The sequence below is a fragment of the Procambarus clarkii genome, chromosome 18 (assembly GCF_040958095.1).
Source record: "Procambarus clarkii isolate CNS0578487 chromosome 18, FALCON_Pclarkii_2.0, whole genome shotgun sequence".
NCBI lineage: Eukaryota > Metazoa > Arthropoda > Malacostraca > Decapoda > Cambaridae > Procambarus > Procambarus clarkii.
The window spans coordinates 24,692,846-24,709,712 of NC_091167.1; the positions used below are offsets into that span (position 1 = coordinate 24,692,846).

The following is a 16,867-nucleotide window of genomic DNA, read 5'->3' on the forward strand; positions in this document are numbered from 1 at the left end:
CAGACCCAAGTCCAAGCAGAGTAACACTTTCTCTGTACGTGTTGACTACCTGTTGATTCGCAGTATCAACCTCCCCAGGGCCCGACCCGGCCTCCTGGTTGCTGGTCTGATCAACCTGGCTGTTCGATGAGGCTGCTTGCGGCCCGACGTACGAACCACAGCCTGGTTGATCGGGTATCCTCAGTAACCCAACACGTGCCCTCGGACATGGGATTCTTCGCACCGCTACTGACAATGTAGCCGTGCTTGTCAGTGTACGTGTGTAGCGACGCACCGCGGGAGAGCACCAGGCACCGCGGGAGAGCACCAGGCACCGCGGGAGAGCACCAGGCACCGCGGGAGAGCACCAGGCACCGCAGGAGAGCACCAGGCACCGCGGGAGAGCACCAGGCACCTCGGGAGAGCACGAGGCACCGCGGGAGAGCACCAGGCACCGCGGGAGAGCACCAGGCACCTCGGGAGAGCACCAGGCATCGCGGGAGAGCACCAGGCACCGCAGGAGAGCACCAGGCACCGCGGGAGAGCACCAGGCACCGCAGGAGAGCACCAGGCACCGCGGGAGAGCACCAGGCACCGCAGGAGAGCACCAGGCACCGCGGGAGAGCACCAGGCACCGCGGGAGAGCACCAGGCACCGCGGGAGAGCACCAGGCACCGCGGGAGAGCACCAGGCACCGCGGGAGAGCACCAGGCACCGCGGGAGAGCACCAGGCACCTCGGGAGAGCACGAGGCACCGCGGGAGAGCACCAGGCACCGCGGGAGAGCACCAGGCACCGCGGGAGAGCACGAGGCACCTCGGGAGAGCACAAGGCACCGCGGGAGAGCACCAGGCACCGCGGGAGAGCACAAGGCACCGCGGGAGAGCACCAGGCACCGCAGGAGAGCACGACGCACCGCGGGAGAGCACCAGGCACCGCGGGAGAGCACGAGGCACCGCGGGAGAGCACAAGGCACCGCGGGAGAGCACCAAGCACCGCAGGAGAGCACGACGCACCGCGGGAGAGCACCAGGCACCGCGGGAGAGCACGAGGCACCGCGGGAGAGCACAAGGCACCGCGGGAGAGCACCAGGCACCGCAGGAGAGCACGACGCACCGCGGGAGAGCACCAGGCACCGCGGGAGAGCACCAGGCACCGCGGGAGAGCACCAGGCACTGCAGGAGAGCACCAGGCACCGCGGGAGAGCACAAGGCACCGCGGGAGAGCACCAGGCACCGCAGGAGAGCACCAGGCACCGCGGGAGAGCACCAGGCACCGCAGGAGAGCACCAGGCACCGCGGGAGAGCACCAGGCACCGCAGGAGAGCACCAGGCACCGCGGGAGAGCACCAGGCACCACGGGAGAGCCGACTAGATCTTGAGCCAGGTGTTAACATGACGCCGTGGGACAATCTTTCAACCCGTGAGGTAAACACTCCACCAGCGCCATCTCTAAGACACGCCCGGAAGCCTGGTCGTTCACATCTAGCACAGTGGTCGTCGTCGTCGTCGCCCCCACACCTGCGCGGGTCGCAGCACCACGTCAGATCTCTAAGCATTTGATGTGTACCATTCCATAGCTCCAAAAACTAAAAACCTCTGGTGCAAACAGCTTTCTCATACCTGTAATACGCGTATTGACAGCTGCTCATTTCCGTCGCCACCGCCGCCGCCACCCCACGCGACACTTTCTTTCCCCGCTGACGGCATCATATGGCCGGGGAACATGTGTACGTACCAACCAAAACACCGACCTTACCTAACCTACTTAGTATGTTAAGATAAGCATCTTATTGCTTCGTAATTACAATTATTACCTAACCTATACCTATAATAGGTTAAGTAACAATTGTAATTACGAAGCTATAAGATGCTTATTTTAACATACTAAGTAGGTTAGGTAAGGTCGGTGTTTTCTATGAAGCTTTTCAAGGGAAACTATTATGTTTAGTATGTCACCTATGCACGCAACTAATAAGTCAATATTGACTTATTAAATTTGCGAGAACGGGTTGGCACGTACGCCTGGACACCCCAGGGTATGATTGTGTACACATGGGTATGTGTACACAACATTGTGCTTACACAGATGCCCATCCACACAATTTTTGGGTATAGCGAATAAACAAACAAAAACTGATTAAATAAAATGTACGCAAAGTAGACGAAGACAGGAAGAGAGACAGACAGACAGACAGAAAGACACAGACAGTACTGGGAAAAAGAGGACCCCGACGAGCGTAGTGTAGTTACAGGATGAAACATCCTGTAACTACGCAAGATCATTAGGAAGACATTCTAGGAGAGGGTTCTGGGAGTTCTTCTACCCCCCGAGCCCGGCCTGAGGCCAGGCTCGACTTGTAATAACTTGATCCAACAGCCTATGGTTAGCTAAACTATACCTAATGTCATCAAAGCTACTAGTCACGGGCGACTAGTTCCTCTCGAACTGTTCGCTTCGATTTGTTTTTGTTTTTCGTGCATTTTGGAATATATTTGTTGGGCGAAAGTTAACAGTTAACATGACTCCAGTCGCGCTTTAATGGTTTTTCGTCGAAAGGCGCATTACAGGAAATAGTAACGTTCCTCTGACAAAAAGTAGTTCCCATTTTGACAGGACGGGACAGTTTGTTATTATCATAATCATGATGTTAATGTGGCGTTTATCAAGATAAGGTATCTAGGTACATGGCTTCTCACTTATATCTTGTGTTTATCTGTGTTTGGCATCAGTTTAAAGGATGTGGTGACATGCTTTCACATAACACTAATGGATGGTAAGTATTTGTGTGGTATTATCAGTATAAGAATGTTATTACTATTTGCGTCTGCAGAATCGGGCTTTTAGCTTTTGAACACAGCTTTCTAATCTATCTATTTGTGTGTGTGTGTGTGTGTGTGTGTGTGTGTGTGTGTGTGTGTGTGTGTGTGTGTGTGTGTGTGTGTGTGTGTGTGTGTGTGTGTGTGTGTGTGTGTGTGTGTGTGTTCAACTGGTACTCATATAGTTGTGCTTGCAGGGTTGAGCTCTGGCTCTTTGTTCTTGCCTCTCACCTGTCAATGAACTGATGTACAGATTCCCGAGTCTATGGGCTCTATCATATCTACATTTGAAACTTACTTACTCTTATATGCTTACTTGAGAACCATATAAGAGGAGCCGTTTACCTGGATGGGAAAGTTTTTCTTCTTGTAATAGAAGTGGTGATCCTTATGCTGATTGACATTCACTTAAAGGGCGTCGTACATATAGATCTTAAGTCCACCAACATTATGACAGATCTGAGCGACCCAAGGAAACTTAAGGCCTCCATCCTAGACTTCAGGGTCTCCACTTTACTTGGACAATTTTCCCCTTTTGGAAGTTCGTTGAAAAATGAAGTGGCTGAAGTGCTGAAAGAGTGTCCGTGGTACTCGTATGAGACGATTATAGGGGTTGCCTCTCACCGTTAGCAGTGACATCGTGGGATTATCAGGTATGATACTCAAAGTTCTTGAAGCTTCATTATTGGAGCGATGTATCTCAAGTTAACTTGTGACACTTGTAAAACTAGGGATGAGCCGGCATAAGGAAAGGAGACCAATTATAAAAGACTTCTTGCCCGCTATACCCAACCACTTGGGCTGGACGGTAGAGCGACGGTCTCGCTTCATGCAGGTCGGCGTTCAATCCCCGACCGTCCAAGTGGTTGGGCACCATTCCTTCCCTCCCCCAGTCCTATCCCAAATCCTTATCCTGACCCCTTCCTAGTGCTATATAGTCGTAATGGCTTGGCGCTTTCCCTTGATAATTCCTTCCTTCCTTCCTTCTTGCCCGCTACCCAGGATATTATCCAGTATTATTGGCACCCACCAATTGTGAGCGAGCTGCTTGGCTTCACTCATCCTTATCGTGAATAAAACATAAATAAATATTATATATTATATATATATATGTAACTGGTATCTACAAATAACAGGTATCTACAAATAGACGGAATAGCAATAGGCTCTCCCCTAGGAGTGTTATTTGATAATCTGTACATGGGAACCATCGAAGATAGATTCTTTAGTAGTAGACAAAAACCAATTGATACTGCTGTTATGTAGATGACATATTCGTCATAGTAAAATACCCGGATGAACTAATTGATCTAAAAAGTCATCTAGGGAGAGAGTCAGTACTCCGTTTTACCCATGAAAATAGGGAAAATAACAGTCTGCCATTCCTGGATGTACTAATAACAAAAACAGGAGCCTCTCTAAGCACCAGTGTATATACTAAGCCTACAAACATAGGATTATGCCTAAACGGTAGGAATGAGTACTCCCAAAGATAAAAAGCCAGTGTTCTCAACACTTATGTTCGTCGAGCCCTCTTCTCACTGCTCTGAATGGAGCAACACGAGTTGGGAGTTTGCAAAATAACTCAGGTGTTGGTCCTTTTTTTTCCTATGAATATGAGGTTTCAAGACTAGGACGCAGGAAATATTCTAGATGTAGTTAAATCTCTCTACAGACAGATTCTCTTGGTGGTTGTCCTAGGTACAACAGGTTGAAATTAAAATTTCGCTCAATGAAATCAGGCCGTAGAGTGGGGAGATATTAGGGTATAAATGGTACATCTTAATGTGGCTCCAGTCACGCGTTTTGATGATTTCTGTAAATGGGCCCAATATTATAAGAAACAGTTGTGAAAATCGGATGGGGGGTCTCAATAATTGCTAATATTTCATAAAGCATTTGCAGACTCCGACCAGCCTATGTTTATCCCGTACCCTAGAACATTTCCCCTGCAAAGTTGGGTATTGCCAGCCCCAATCGGCTGTACCTAAAATAAGCCACTAGTAAGTTCAGTTTGTATATTGTATGAGTATAATGATTATTATATGTAAAATTTAATATTAAAGAATATATGTATTAGCAAGTAACGTCTTAACATTACTTCATTACGTCTAGCGTCCCTTGTGTTTGATAAGCTATACAAGCTTATTAAATTTGTCTGCTCAAGTTATATAACATTCTGTAGATTTAGAAAGTCTTTAGTAAAAGTATCATCACTCGAATTTCATACTGTTTCGTTTAGCAATGTCTCACCACTGATTGTAAACTACATTCTATTATGTTCTACATGCTACATTATTTTACGGCTGTGTACCTGTTCAGTTCAGGAAGAATTATAACAATCTTGATGAATTTGTGAGGGAAAAAGACTTGTCATCCCAGAATTCTTCTTCAGCCCGATGAAGGGAGAGGTTTACCTTACACGTTGATTCAGAGGATCAACGTCTCCGCGGCCCGGTCTCTGACCAGGCCTCCTGGTTGCAGGTCTGATCAATGCCGCTACTCGCAGCCTGGCGTACACTGAAGGCAGAACCTTATGGTACCACAGTCCAACCTTAAACAGGTTTATAATACCATGTAACAGTATCATCATACACATTAGGAATGTGACGGCTGAGAGGACAGCGCTCGGGATTCATAGTCCTAAGGGTCCGGGTTCGATGCCCCTGTTCACCTAGCAATAAATAGGTGTGTGAGATTGACAGTTGAGAGGCGGTCCCAAAGATCCACAGCTCAACCCCCGCAAGCACAACTAGGGGAGTACACAACCTTAAGGCTACTGAACAACATGTGAAGTAAGTTGTAATTAGACGATGAAGCGACGACTGGTGGCCCGGGGCGTATGGCTCATGTTGCCGGCTCGTTAATGGCTGACACAGGACGGCTCACACCCTGGCCGTGCTGGGGCCCCCACCTGCCCCCCCCCCTGGCCGTGCTGGGGCCCCCACCTGGCCGTGCTGGGGCCCCCACCTGGCCGTGCTGAGGCCCCCACCTGCCTCCCCCCCCCCTGGCCGTGCTGGTGCCCCCACCTGCCCCCATTCCCTGGCCGTGCTGAGGGCCCCCACGTTCCCCCCCCCCCTCCTGGGCCCACCGGCGCCAGCCCACTTGGTGAAAATGGAAAAGGTTAAAGCGATGCCGTGTCATGCTGATTGGCTGTGTGAATAATGCATGAGAGTCTGGCCTCCATGACCATATCACGCCACACTATCGGTAGCCAGCCACATCATTCGCGACCCCGGCCAGCCACACCATTCGCGACCCCGGCCAGCCACACCATTCGCGACCCCGGCCAGCCACACCATTCGCGACCCCGGCCAGCCACACCATTCGCGACCCCGGCCAGCCACACCACCACCACCACTCCAAGCCGTCACACTACACTATTAAGGCGCCACCCTACATCTAAGTCTAAGTCTAAGGTACACATCTAAGCAGCAGTAAGCCACACCACACAAGCTTGTGAACACAGTCACGGGGTCACCGGGAGAGAGAGTACATGACCCCGATCACTCTGGTGCGTCACTGGCGCCCAGGACTGACAACCGCCAGCCTACGACCCGACTACAATGAACACCGACCAGTACAAGTGAATACAACTGATACTGAGAAATACAACGCTACGACACCGTGATATTTCCTGACTCGGGGCGCCATATTCAGGCCCAGGAGCTAGAGCCACAAGGTATCATGCCTGTCCAGTTGGAGCCGTGATTATTAATTGCAATACAAAGACGTCAGAGGATAAGGACTGTGAATAGATGTTGCTCTGCAACTTAAAAAGAAAGGAAAATTACCATTCGTGTCCCGCCATTGTTGCCGGGAAGAATGGTCTGCTGCGGCGTTGTCTAATCCATTGCCACAGTCGTGAGAAGCGACGGGGAGGGTTCGCGGGGTGATGGAGGGCGAGCGTGGACCAGGGGCGTAGCCGGATAATAATTTAGAAGCACAAATGCGGTTGTATCGGCTGCCAGTGTTCAGCAAGTAGTGTGTTGTCGCCACCTGTTCTACGGTTGTGGCGAAGCTGTGGCACTGTGGGATCACAGTGCCACAGCTTCGTATCCAATGATCTTCCCGGGAAGGCTAACCTGGTGATCTGAGGGACACTGGCCTTGGTCACATGGTCAAGTGGGTGCAGGCAGACACAGGTGTGCTAGAGGAACAAGCAGCCACGTACTGCGGCGAGCAGGCCACGTACTGCAGGCAGCGAGGCATGTGTAGACATGCCTAGGTGAACATCATCTTTTACTCCAAATTAAGTCAGCCAGTTATGGTAATTTATATAGAGTAAAGGTCAGTGAGCTTATGCCACAGAATTTACGACCGCCGTGAAGTGCTATGAACTGTTAACTGTCCAACCAGCCCGGACAGTTCTCCGGGCTGATTGGACAGCCTTGAAAATTAAAGTTTCCTTCTTCTAAGGTTTCCCAACGTCAAGAAAACGGTCAATATAAAGTGTCCTCTCATAACCTACCAGAGGACCCAAAACAGAAAACGGGACAGTACGTCACTTGCGCCAGCCACTTCCATTTTCTAGTACGACAATTTTTGGCCTTAGGTAACGCATAGGAGTGAAAATCGACGTTCTATGTAGGAGGACAGGTTGAACTGTTAATGTACGGAGGAGTTATGTGAGGAGATGAGGCCACAGAGAGTGCCTCAGTGAGCAGCTATAACCAAACACTAACTCCAACAGTGTAATGGGAATGGTTACAGATTGGTGAATCACCGCTGATTTATGCCATCAGCGAGCACCAACACCATAGGCACAACACAATCCCCTACCCATCAATAATTAGTTATATACTGCAATGAGTAATTTCCCTATCAGCTTATCAATAAATTTCCCCCCACAAGATCATGGTGATGAGGATCGCTCGGGACTCTATGCTCCAATCTATGCTATGTATACTATGTATAGTTATCTCTGAGCCGACCGAAAGGATTCTCTCCACTTTCGGTAACGCTGGCGATGTGGCAAGAACGCGTACCCCCAAACAAAGGTACTTCCTGGTTATGACAATGGTTTACAGGCAGGCAATAACAGACTGACGGAACTAGGCAAACAAACAGGAGGAACCACACGGGTACTCACCTAGACAGGCCATGGTGACACCCGCCAGCAGGAGCAGCAGGCCCTGGCTACCATCCATGTCAGTATGGACGAGACGGTGGGATGGACCAGGGAGGGTGATGCCCCAGGAGCCCTGGGTCTGGTCTTTGGACCCCTTGGCCCTGGGACCTTGGGTGCAGTCGTGGGACCCCAAGGGCTGGTCCTGGAACCTTGGGTGCAGCCGTGGGACCCCAAGGACTGGTCCTGGGACCTTGGGTGTAGTCGTGGGACCCCAAGGACTGGCCCTGGGACCCTGGGTGCAGTCGTAGGACCCCAAGGACTGGTCCTGGGACCTTGGGTGCAGTCGTGGGACCCCAAGGATTGGCCCTGGGACCCTGGGTGCAGTCGTAGGACCCCAAGGACTGGTCCTGGGACCTTGGGTGCAGTCGTGGGACCCCTAGGGCTGGCCCTGGGTCCTTGGGTGCAGTCGTGGGACCCCAAGGACTTGCCCTGGGACCCTGGGTGCAGCCGTGGGACCCCAAGGACTGGTCCTGGGACCTTGGGTGCAGCCGTGGGACCCCAAGGACTGGTCCTGGGACCTTGGGTGCAGCCGTGGGACCCCAAGGACTGGTCCTGGGACCCTGGGTGCAGCCGTGGGACCCCTAGGGCTGGCCCTGGGTCCTTGGGTGCAGTCGTGGGACCCCTAGGGCTGGCCCTGGGTCCTTGGGTGCAGTCGTGGGACCCCAAGGACTTGCCCTGGGACCCTGGGTGCAGCCGTGGGACCCCAAGGACTGGTCCTGGGACCTTGGGTGCAGTCGTGGGACCCCAAGGACTGGCCCTGGGACCTTGGGTGCAGTCGTGGGACCCCAAGGACTGGCCCTGGGACCTTGGGTGCAGTCGTGGGACCCCAAGGACTGGCCCTGGGACCTTGGGTGCAGTCGTGGGACCCCAAGGACTGGCCCTGGGACCTTGGGTGCAGTCGTGGGACCCCTAGGACTGGTCCTGGGACCTTGGGTGCAGCCGTGGGACCCCAAGGACTGGTCCTGGGACCTTGGGTGCAGTCGTGGTACCCCCCTAGACGAGGCCCTGGGCGTGCTCAAGAAGCATGACTCTCCAGGACCTGATCCTGGTGACCTCAACGCACACCAGTCAACCTGAGGGAGAAACATAAATCATGAACATTCTGTTGCTACAACAGAAAGAAATATGAGCTCTTATTTGTATCCTTAGACATGGAAGACCATCTTATTAGGCAGTTATAAATACAATCAAATGTTGTTATGTTATGTTATATTATATTTTATTATATATATATATATATATATATATATATATATATATATATATATATATATATATTTATATATATATATATATATATATATATATATATATATATATATATATATATATTTTATTAAATATGACCGAAAAAGTAAGATTAATAATTCTAACACGAATTTTCTCAATCTTTCGTACATTATGCTTCACTGTTGGAGGTAAATCAAAAATCACTTCTCCAAAATTCATTTTTATTTCTAGTCTGACGCGACACGGGCGCGTTTCGTAAAACTTATTACATTTTCAAAGACTTCACAAATACACAACTGATTAGAACTTGCATTTCCCTGATTTTATATCTACTTTTGAGTGAGGTGGGAAGGGTGATGTGGCATTACATTTGAGTGAGGTGGGAAGGATGATGTGGCATTAGAGGATATTAATAGGGTATTAAAAGTATCAACACAAGACAGAACACGAAACAATGGATATTGAATAGAAGTGTTTGTAGAAAGCCTATTGGTCCATATTTCTTGATGCTTCTATATTGGAGCGGAGTCTTGAGGTGGGTAGAATATAGTTGTGCAATAATTGGCTGTTGATTGCTGGTGTTGACTTCTTGATGTGTAGTGCCTCGCAAACGTCAAGCCGCCTGCTATCGCTGTATCTATCGATGATTTCTGTGTTGTTTACTAGGATTTCTCTGGCGATGGTTTGGTTATGGGAAGAGATTATATGTTCCTTAATGGAGCCCTGTTCCTTAATGGAGCCCGGATATATATATATATATATATATATATATCCGTACTTTCATTTTGTCGTGGTGTTTCTAGTTTCATGCAGTCTTCGCCTTCATAAATATTGTGCATCATCAGCGAACATTGAGAGGAAGGACTCGAGGTCGTTCACATAGTTTAAGAATAGGATGGGTTACAGTACTGATCCCTGAGGAACGTCACTGGTAACATCCCACCACTCTGAGGTCTCTCCTTTCACTGTGCCTCATGTTCTTCTGTTAAAGAGATACTATTATTTTTTCACTGAAGTGAAAAGATATCTATCAAAATTTTGCGGCAGGATTTACCCTTATCTAACCATGCTGGTGCTGTTATAATGTCCCTTCTCTCTAGATGTTGTGCTAGCCTCTTTCTTGTGATCTTTTCCATTACCTTACATGATGTAGATGTAAAGGACATATGCCTGTAGTTCATTGCCTCTTGTATGCGTCTCAGTGTGTATAGTGACATTACACTGGCTGTCGTCCAACTTTCTGGCAGTTCTCCTGTTTTCAGTGTCTTATTTTATCTCGCGGTAAACGGCACGTACAAGAATTCTGCTTCTTCTCTTGGAACCCCGTGGTGATCTGTTGTCCGCTCCCACAGCTTAAGTCACGTCTAGCGCCATCTCTTGTGCTTCGTCTCTCGTATTTCACAGTCGTCCTGTGTTACTTGTTGTAGCTCCTTCCCTCTTAGCTTAGGAACGCCTTCCTTTGAAAAGACCTGCTGGAACCTCTTTGTGAGTTCTTCACACGACTTGTGTCATACTCAGTAAATGATTCCTGTTCTTCAACTGTTGTTTTCCTCATGATGTGACTGAAGCAATACGGCTTGGGTTTTCGCTCTGGCTACAGTGTCTTTTGTTTTTCAAATTGCTTTACTGCTTCCCTTCAATGAGAGATTCCTGGCTCTGGTGCCCCCTCTCTGTTCTCTGATGTTCTTTTGTTCTTGTCGTTCCCCCAAACCTTCAGACTTGTGCGCCTCGCTCCCTTACAGCCATGGTTAAATGATGGGTTATTCCTATGTTCTTCGTTGTCTTCACTCTGGAGTGGGAGAAATTGGCCAGCTGCCACCTAGCATTTTGTGATGAAAAAAGTCTATTTCCTGTGGGGACTTCACCCCCCCCCCACCCTCTCCCAGTTCTCTCTTCCACTGTTTCTCTGACAGATGTGAGCGTGTGAGCGTGCACGGAGGCTGCCACATTATATTGAGATGCCACCACCACTCTCCTCTAGTGCTGGGGAGCGTGCGAGTGGTCACGCGGCCTAGATTATTCTTATCAGTTTGTTCCAAGAAGGAAGAGTTATTCTTTCCCCCATTCTTTCTTGCAGAGTACTTCACGAGTACCACCGACTCGTGTCTGGAGAGTGCGACACCTGGCCAGCCTTCCTGTGCCTTATATCCTCTCGTTAATGAACGCCTTGTTCTCCCCCCCCCCTCCTTCCCCACGTCAACCAGCCTAAACTTCTACACTAGTTAATAATTAACAAATTTTGGAGCAGTGGCGTGGTTGAGGCTCACTCAGCACCCTCACCACCACCACTGCTCCTCCTCGCCCATAAAGGACAGCCCACTAAACTTTACCTCCCCCTCTCATCCTGTTTCCCGCACCCAAAATTCCAATTTTCTGCCTCCCATCCCCTCTCGTTCCACCTTTCCATATCTCTGATAAACCATCCAACTTATTTTTATGAATTCAGTGGAACATACTCGTACATTATCTATACAGGTAAAAATGTAAGTGTTCGTTTGTTCAAAATCGCTAATCTCCGAAAGGTCTTCACTGATTGCTTTGAAATTTTGACAAAACGTAGCATTCGAATACGCGTGTGTTTTTTATCCCTACCATATAGATGCCACACCTGTGACAGGTAAAAACATGCTTTTTTTAGAAAAACAGCGCCATCTGTTGCACATAAAAGCAACACACGCTATACTAAATATGTTAGGATTCCATTTCAATGTTACTGATTTCATTGATAAATTGAATGATAGATTTCGATTTATTTTCATTTTGATTTAATTATTTTCTGTGACATTGTGTTGGAACTGATCTGTGTTGTTTACCATACCGTTCATTTTGTGAGTATAGTTTATTTTTTTTTATTTTTTCATTGTTTTTCATTTGTTTGTTTTTTAACTTTCTTATTTTTCAGTGATGGGAACATCAAATCATTTGATGTTCCCATTTTTCTGATGGGAACATCAGATCATTTAGGAACGTATCGGAAGAGGGAGTGGGGGTTGATGGGGAGGACGAGGGGATGGGGGAGTGGGGGATGGAGGGGATGGGGGAGTGGGGGTTGGTGGGGAGGTCGAGGGGACAGGGGAGTGGGGGTTGGTGGGCAGGTCGAGGGGACAGGGGAGTGGGGAATGGTTCGGAGGACGACGGATCGGGGTAGGGGGGAATGGCGAGGTGGACGGGGGGAAAGGGAAGTGTTGTTGAGCCACAGCAACGCGTGGCCGGGTACAGCTTGTTATAAAATAAATATATACATATATGAATATGTGGTTAAATATGACCACATTGCTGGCGTTGTTGATCTGGGTGTAAACTTTCTATGCTGCTAACTTTCTTCTTATTATTAGTATTAAGAAAACAGTCAAATTATCAAAATTAATGATAAAGAAACTAGTAATTTTTGAAGGAATTATTTTCTACGAAGTTTCGTTCCTCTCTGGAACATCTTCCGGTAAAGAATGAATACAAGAGGTGCAATGTTTGATTAAATACTCCATACTCCTTCGACTCTTTTTTTTTCACATGTGTGAGGTGATAGCAGGGGAGAGGGAGGCAAATTAAACAGCAGGTAAAGGAAGAGGGTCAAATAAACATAGGGAAAGGGGGATAGTGCCAATCAAACATTGTTAAGGCATTGCTCAGAACTCTGGCCAGCGGGGAGACCTCGGTAGAGACATCGTGGTCCGGCAATGTTTGGTGACGTCTGGGTCACCGTGATGACCACGATGACTGTTCCTTACACGACTTCACCGCAAGCGAAGTCGTTATTCTGTGTGTTTTAAGGAGGGTCTTTTTTGTTTTGACTCATAGAAGTGTGGCTACCAGGATTTGCAGTCTTCTTTGCTCACTGGTGGATTTCAGGGGTCAGATTCACGAAGGGGCCGGACACAAGGTATCACATGAAAGAGGATATCTTTCTGGACTCTGACAAAAAGACTGAGGGGCTGATATTACCCACAACCTGTCACCAGAAGCCCACATCAAAAGAATAAAAAGAATATCATCAACTGCATACGGAAGGTTGGCTAATTAGGAACTGCCTTTAGGGGTCAGAACAAAGAGTCGTCCAGGGTCTTGTATTTCATGCATGTCAGACCAATGCTGGAATATGCGGCACCAGCGTGGAGTCCTTACCTCGTTAAGCACAAGACGAAGCTGGAGAAGGGCCAGAGGTATCCCAGAACCCAAAGGAACGAGGAACGAATTAAATCTCACGTTAGTACAAGAAACAGAGGAGACATGGTTACCACATACAAAATACTAGACGAAGTAGTAGTAGACAAACAAAGGAACCGCACTTTTAACCGGTTGGCATTGCCAACCGCACTTTAGTTATATGTACAGTGACACACTGGGACAATTGTACCACCATCACCCGGCCACCTCCACAACGCCTATCCACTACCCATCCCTTCCCCATTAGTAAATTTACCTACATACGAGGGTAAACTCCCATTCTCCCCAACCGGCCACCCATCTCGCCTGCCTTTCTCTTCAACTACCCAGTCGGTCGCCCCCCTCTCACCTGCAGCATCCTCCCTCCCTCAACCGGTTCCTCCCACCCCAACCGGTTCTGGCGCTGGAGAACCTCCATTTTCACCCCCCTGGCAGCAATAAATTTAATCAGGTTAAACGAGTTCAGGTCAAATGTCCTCGAATTAACTGGAATACGGCCGGGATTGGTCAGATGCGTTCAAATTAACTCCTGTTGTGAAGCCTGATGCCGAACTTGCTCCGCGCATCGACACACGGAGCACATTGACAGAGGGGGGGGGGGATGTTTTCAGACGGGGGTGGGGGGGCATGTCACACATGGCCCCCCCCCACATAGGGAGGGGGGCACTAACGAGTCACACTACAACAACCCAATTAAGCAGATTCTGGACCGACAAACACACACGTTTGTGTTAAGTAAGCCGAGAATAACTTCCTTCACTCGACAGGCGGCCAAATTAGTTGACGTCAAGATGAGCCGGCAAAATTAGTTTAAATGAATCAGATAAGATTGAATTAGCGCAGAGTTATCAAGCTGTATTACTAAGGCAGATAGATAGGCCACAGTTTCCACCCAGACAGGGCCACAGTTCCCACCCAGAGAGGGCCACAGTTCCTCCCCAGACAGGGCCACAGTTCCCACCCAGAGAGGGCCAGTTCCTCCTCAAACAGGGCCACAGTTCCCACCCAGAGAGGGCCACAGTTTCCACCCAGACAGGGCCACAGTTTCCACCCAGAGAGAGGCCACAGTTCCTCCCCAGACAGAGCCACAGTTCCCACCCAGAGAGGGCCACAGTTCCCACCCAGACAGGGACACAGTTCCCACCCAGAGAGGGCCACAGTTCCCACCCAGACAGGGCCACAGTTCCCACCCAGAGAGGGCCACAGTTAATTTATAAATAATTATATATACATATACATATTCCCGGACCAGGCAGAAACAAATGGGCAAAGTTTCTTTCACCCTGATGGTCCCTGTTACCTCGCAGTAAATAGGTACCTGGGAGTTAGACAGCTGTTACGGGCTGCTTCCTGTGTGTGTGTGTGTGTGTGGACGTGTGTGGGTAAAAAAATATGTTGATTGATTGGCAGTTGAGAGGCGGGCCGAAAGAGCAGAGCTCAATCCCTGCAAGCACAACTAGGTGAATACACACGCGCGCACACACGCACGCACGCACGCAAGACACGCGCGCGCGTAACTGATAATCTATGCCAATCTGAGCATCTGGAACCTGACAGGCCTTCTATATTCCAGATTATTTTAAACTCAGGATACACACACACGGACACACACACACACACACACGCGTGAACTCAAACGCACTCAAACAGTATCCTTTTGGATACACGGCACGGACTGCAGCCATGCTATAGAAAACGGAGTAAAGTTTTGTTCTCTTTCCCTCAAAAATGCGAACGGCCGAGGTTTGAATTGTGACAGACAGTGAGGAAACGTTTGTTGATTGTGATTCTCAAATGCACACCAAGATGAGAGACGAGGTCCAGGAGATGGGACACGAGGACAAGATGAGAGACGAGGTCCAGGAGATGGGACACGAGAACAAGATGAGAGACGAGGTCCAGGAGATGGGACACGAGGACAAGATGAGAGACGAGGTCCAGGAGATGGGACACGAGGACAAGATGAGAGACGAGGTCCAGGAGATGGGACACGAGGACAAGATGAGAGACGAGGTCAAGGAGATGGGACACGAGGACAAGATGAGAGACGAGGTCCAGGAGATGGGACACGAGGACAAGATGAGAGACGAGGTCCAGGAGATGGGACACGAGGACAAGATGAGAGACGAGGTCCAGGAGATGGGACACGAGGACAAGATGAGAGACGAGGTCCAGGAGATGGGACACGAGGACAAGATGAGAGACGACAACGTTTCGGTCCATCCTGGACCATTATCATGCAGCGTAATGACTTGATAATGGTCCACAGAAGGGACCGAAACGTCGTCGCTTCTTCATCTTCTGACGTGTAATTTGGTCATCATATTTTCAAACAGTTATTGTGACTCATTGTTACAGCCCTACTGGGACGCAACCGGGTTCTTCTCTGATGGTAGTAGAGTTTGGGGATCCGGCCCCAAGTTAGTAGAGGCTTTCAAGGGGTGTGTTCCGTAACGCAAGTAAAACTAAAGGGGAAGGGATTCACACACCCAACACACCCAACGTGATTTTCGTGATAGATTTGCGTGATTTTATACCCTGAATGTTGGCAAATAAAAAAAATATTATGTTTGTGATGCTTATGTTATGATGCTTAACTTGGTGTTAATATCTGAGGCTCTGATAAGGAGGCCACTGTGTTTGTGTCCTCTCTAGCATTTGACCGAGTTGGTGGTAGAGTCTGGCTATTTTTAGCCATTCTTCTTCTCCTCTTCCTCTTGCTAAAAAATCATCCTCGTAAATAGTGTTGTGGCTGCTTTCCTCGAGGCTGTTTGTCGGTCTTATTCGCCTGGTGCCTCTTGTATGAGGCGAGTGTGGTGAGTGTGCTCACCCACACTCCCCTTACAAGGCCCCCCACACACCCTTCAAGACCCCTCCCACACACCCTGCAACCCCCCCCCCTACACACACACACACATACACACACTCACCCTTCTCCACTCCGACCCAAAATTTAACATGTAAACAATCTCTTGATATTGTTCCTATCACATTCCGGATTAATAAAACAGAGGCAGCCGGATTACGAAGGCAATATGCAAAATTCCAGCAAGAATATTTTGCCCTTCATATCGAAGGCAAAAGGTCCAGGCAGCTGAACAATGTTAATAAAACCAGATTAACAGCCCAATTAAATAAGTATGAAGTGTTCACTGTAAGCGCAGAGCACTCAGCAAGACGACCTGCGCTTCTCCACAGTCCGGATTTAACGGACATAAATATTTAAGTGTCGCATGAGGCGGAACGCCAAACTCGCCCTGGGGGGGGGGAGGGTTAAGACGTGTATTAAAAAAAGATCAAAGGACGGGGGACAAGAAGAGAATTGGAGAAGAAGAAATATCGGAGGACGAGGCAAAAGAAGAGCAGAAAGAAGTATAATTAAGGGGAAAAACACGAATGAAATTGGTAAAAACGAAGCAGGAAAGGAAGGAAAGGAATTATCAAGGGAAAGCGCCAAGCCATTACGACTATATAGCACTGGAAGGGTTCAGGATAAGGATTTAGGATGGGACGGATTCCATCCTGGCCAAGTTCAGGATGGAACC

At 48.9% G+C, this 16,867-nt stretch overlaps 2 protein-coding genes across 2 annotated transcripts in view; one reads left to right on the forward strand and one right to left on the reverse strand.

Moving 5' to 3' along the window:
* Nucleotides 1-16,867, reverse strand: part of LOC123754527 (uncharacterized) — a 286,224-nt gene that overhangs the window by 186,040 nt on the left and 83,317 nt on the right. Inside the window, exon 2 of the mRNA XM_069326370.1 lies at nt 7,890-9,001. Within this exon, the coding sequence (XP_069182471.1) occupies nt 7,890-7,947 (58 nt within the window). The 5' untranslated portion in view covers nt 7,948-9,001. The remainder of the gene's footprint in view (nt 1-7,889; nt 9,002-16,867) is intronic.
* Nucleotides 15,129-16,531, forward strand: LOC138366020 (golgin subfamily A member 6-like protein 7). Its single transcript, XM_069326740.1, has 2 exons — nt 15,129-15,566; nt 16,487-16,531. Exons 1-2 carry the CDS (start codon nt 15,129-15,131, stop codon nt 16,529-16,531), a joined length of 483 nt encoding a protein of 160 aa, XP_069182841.1.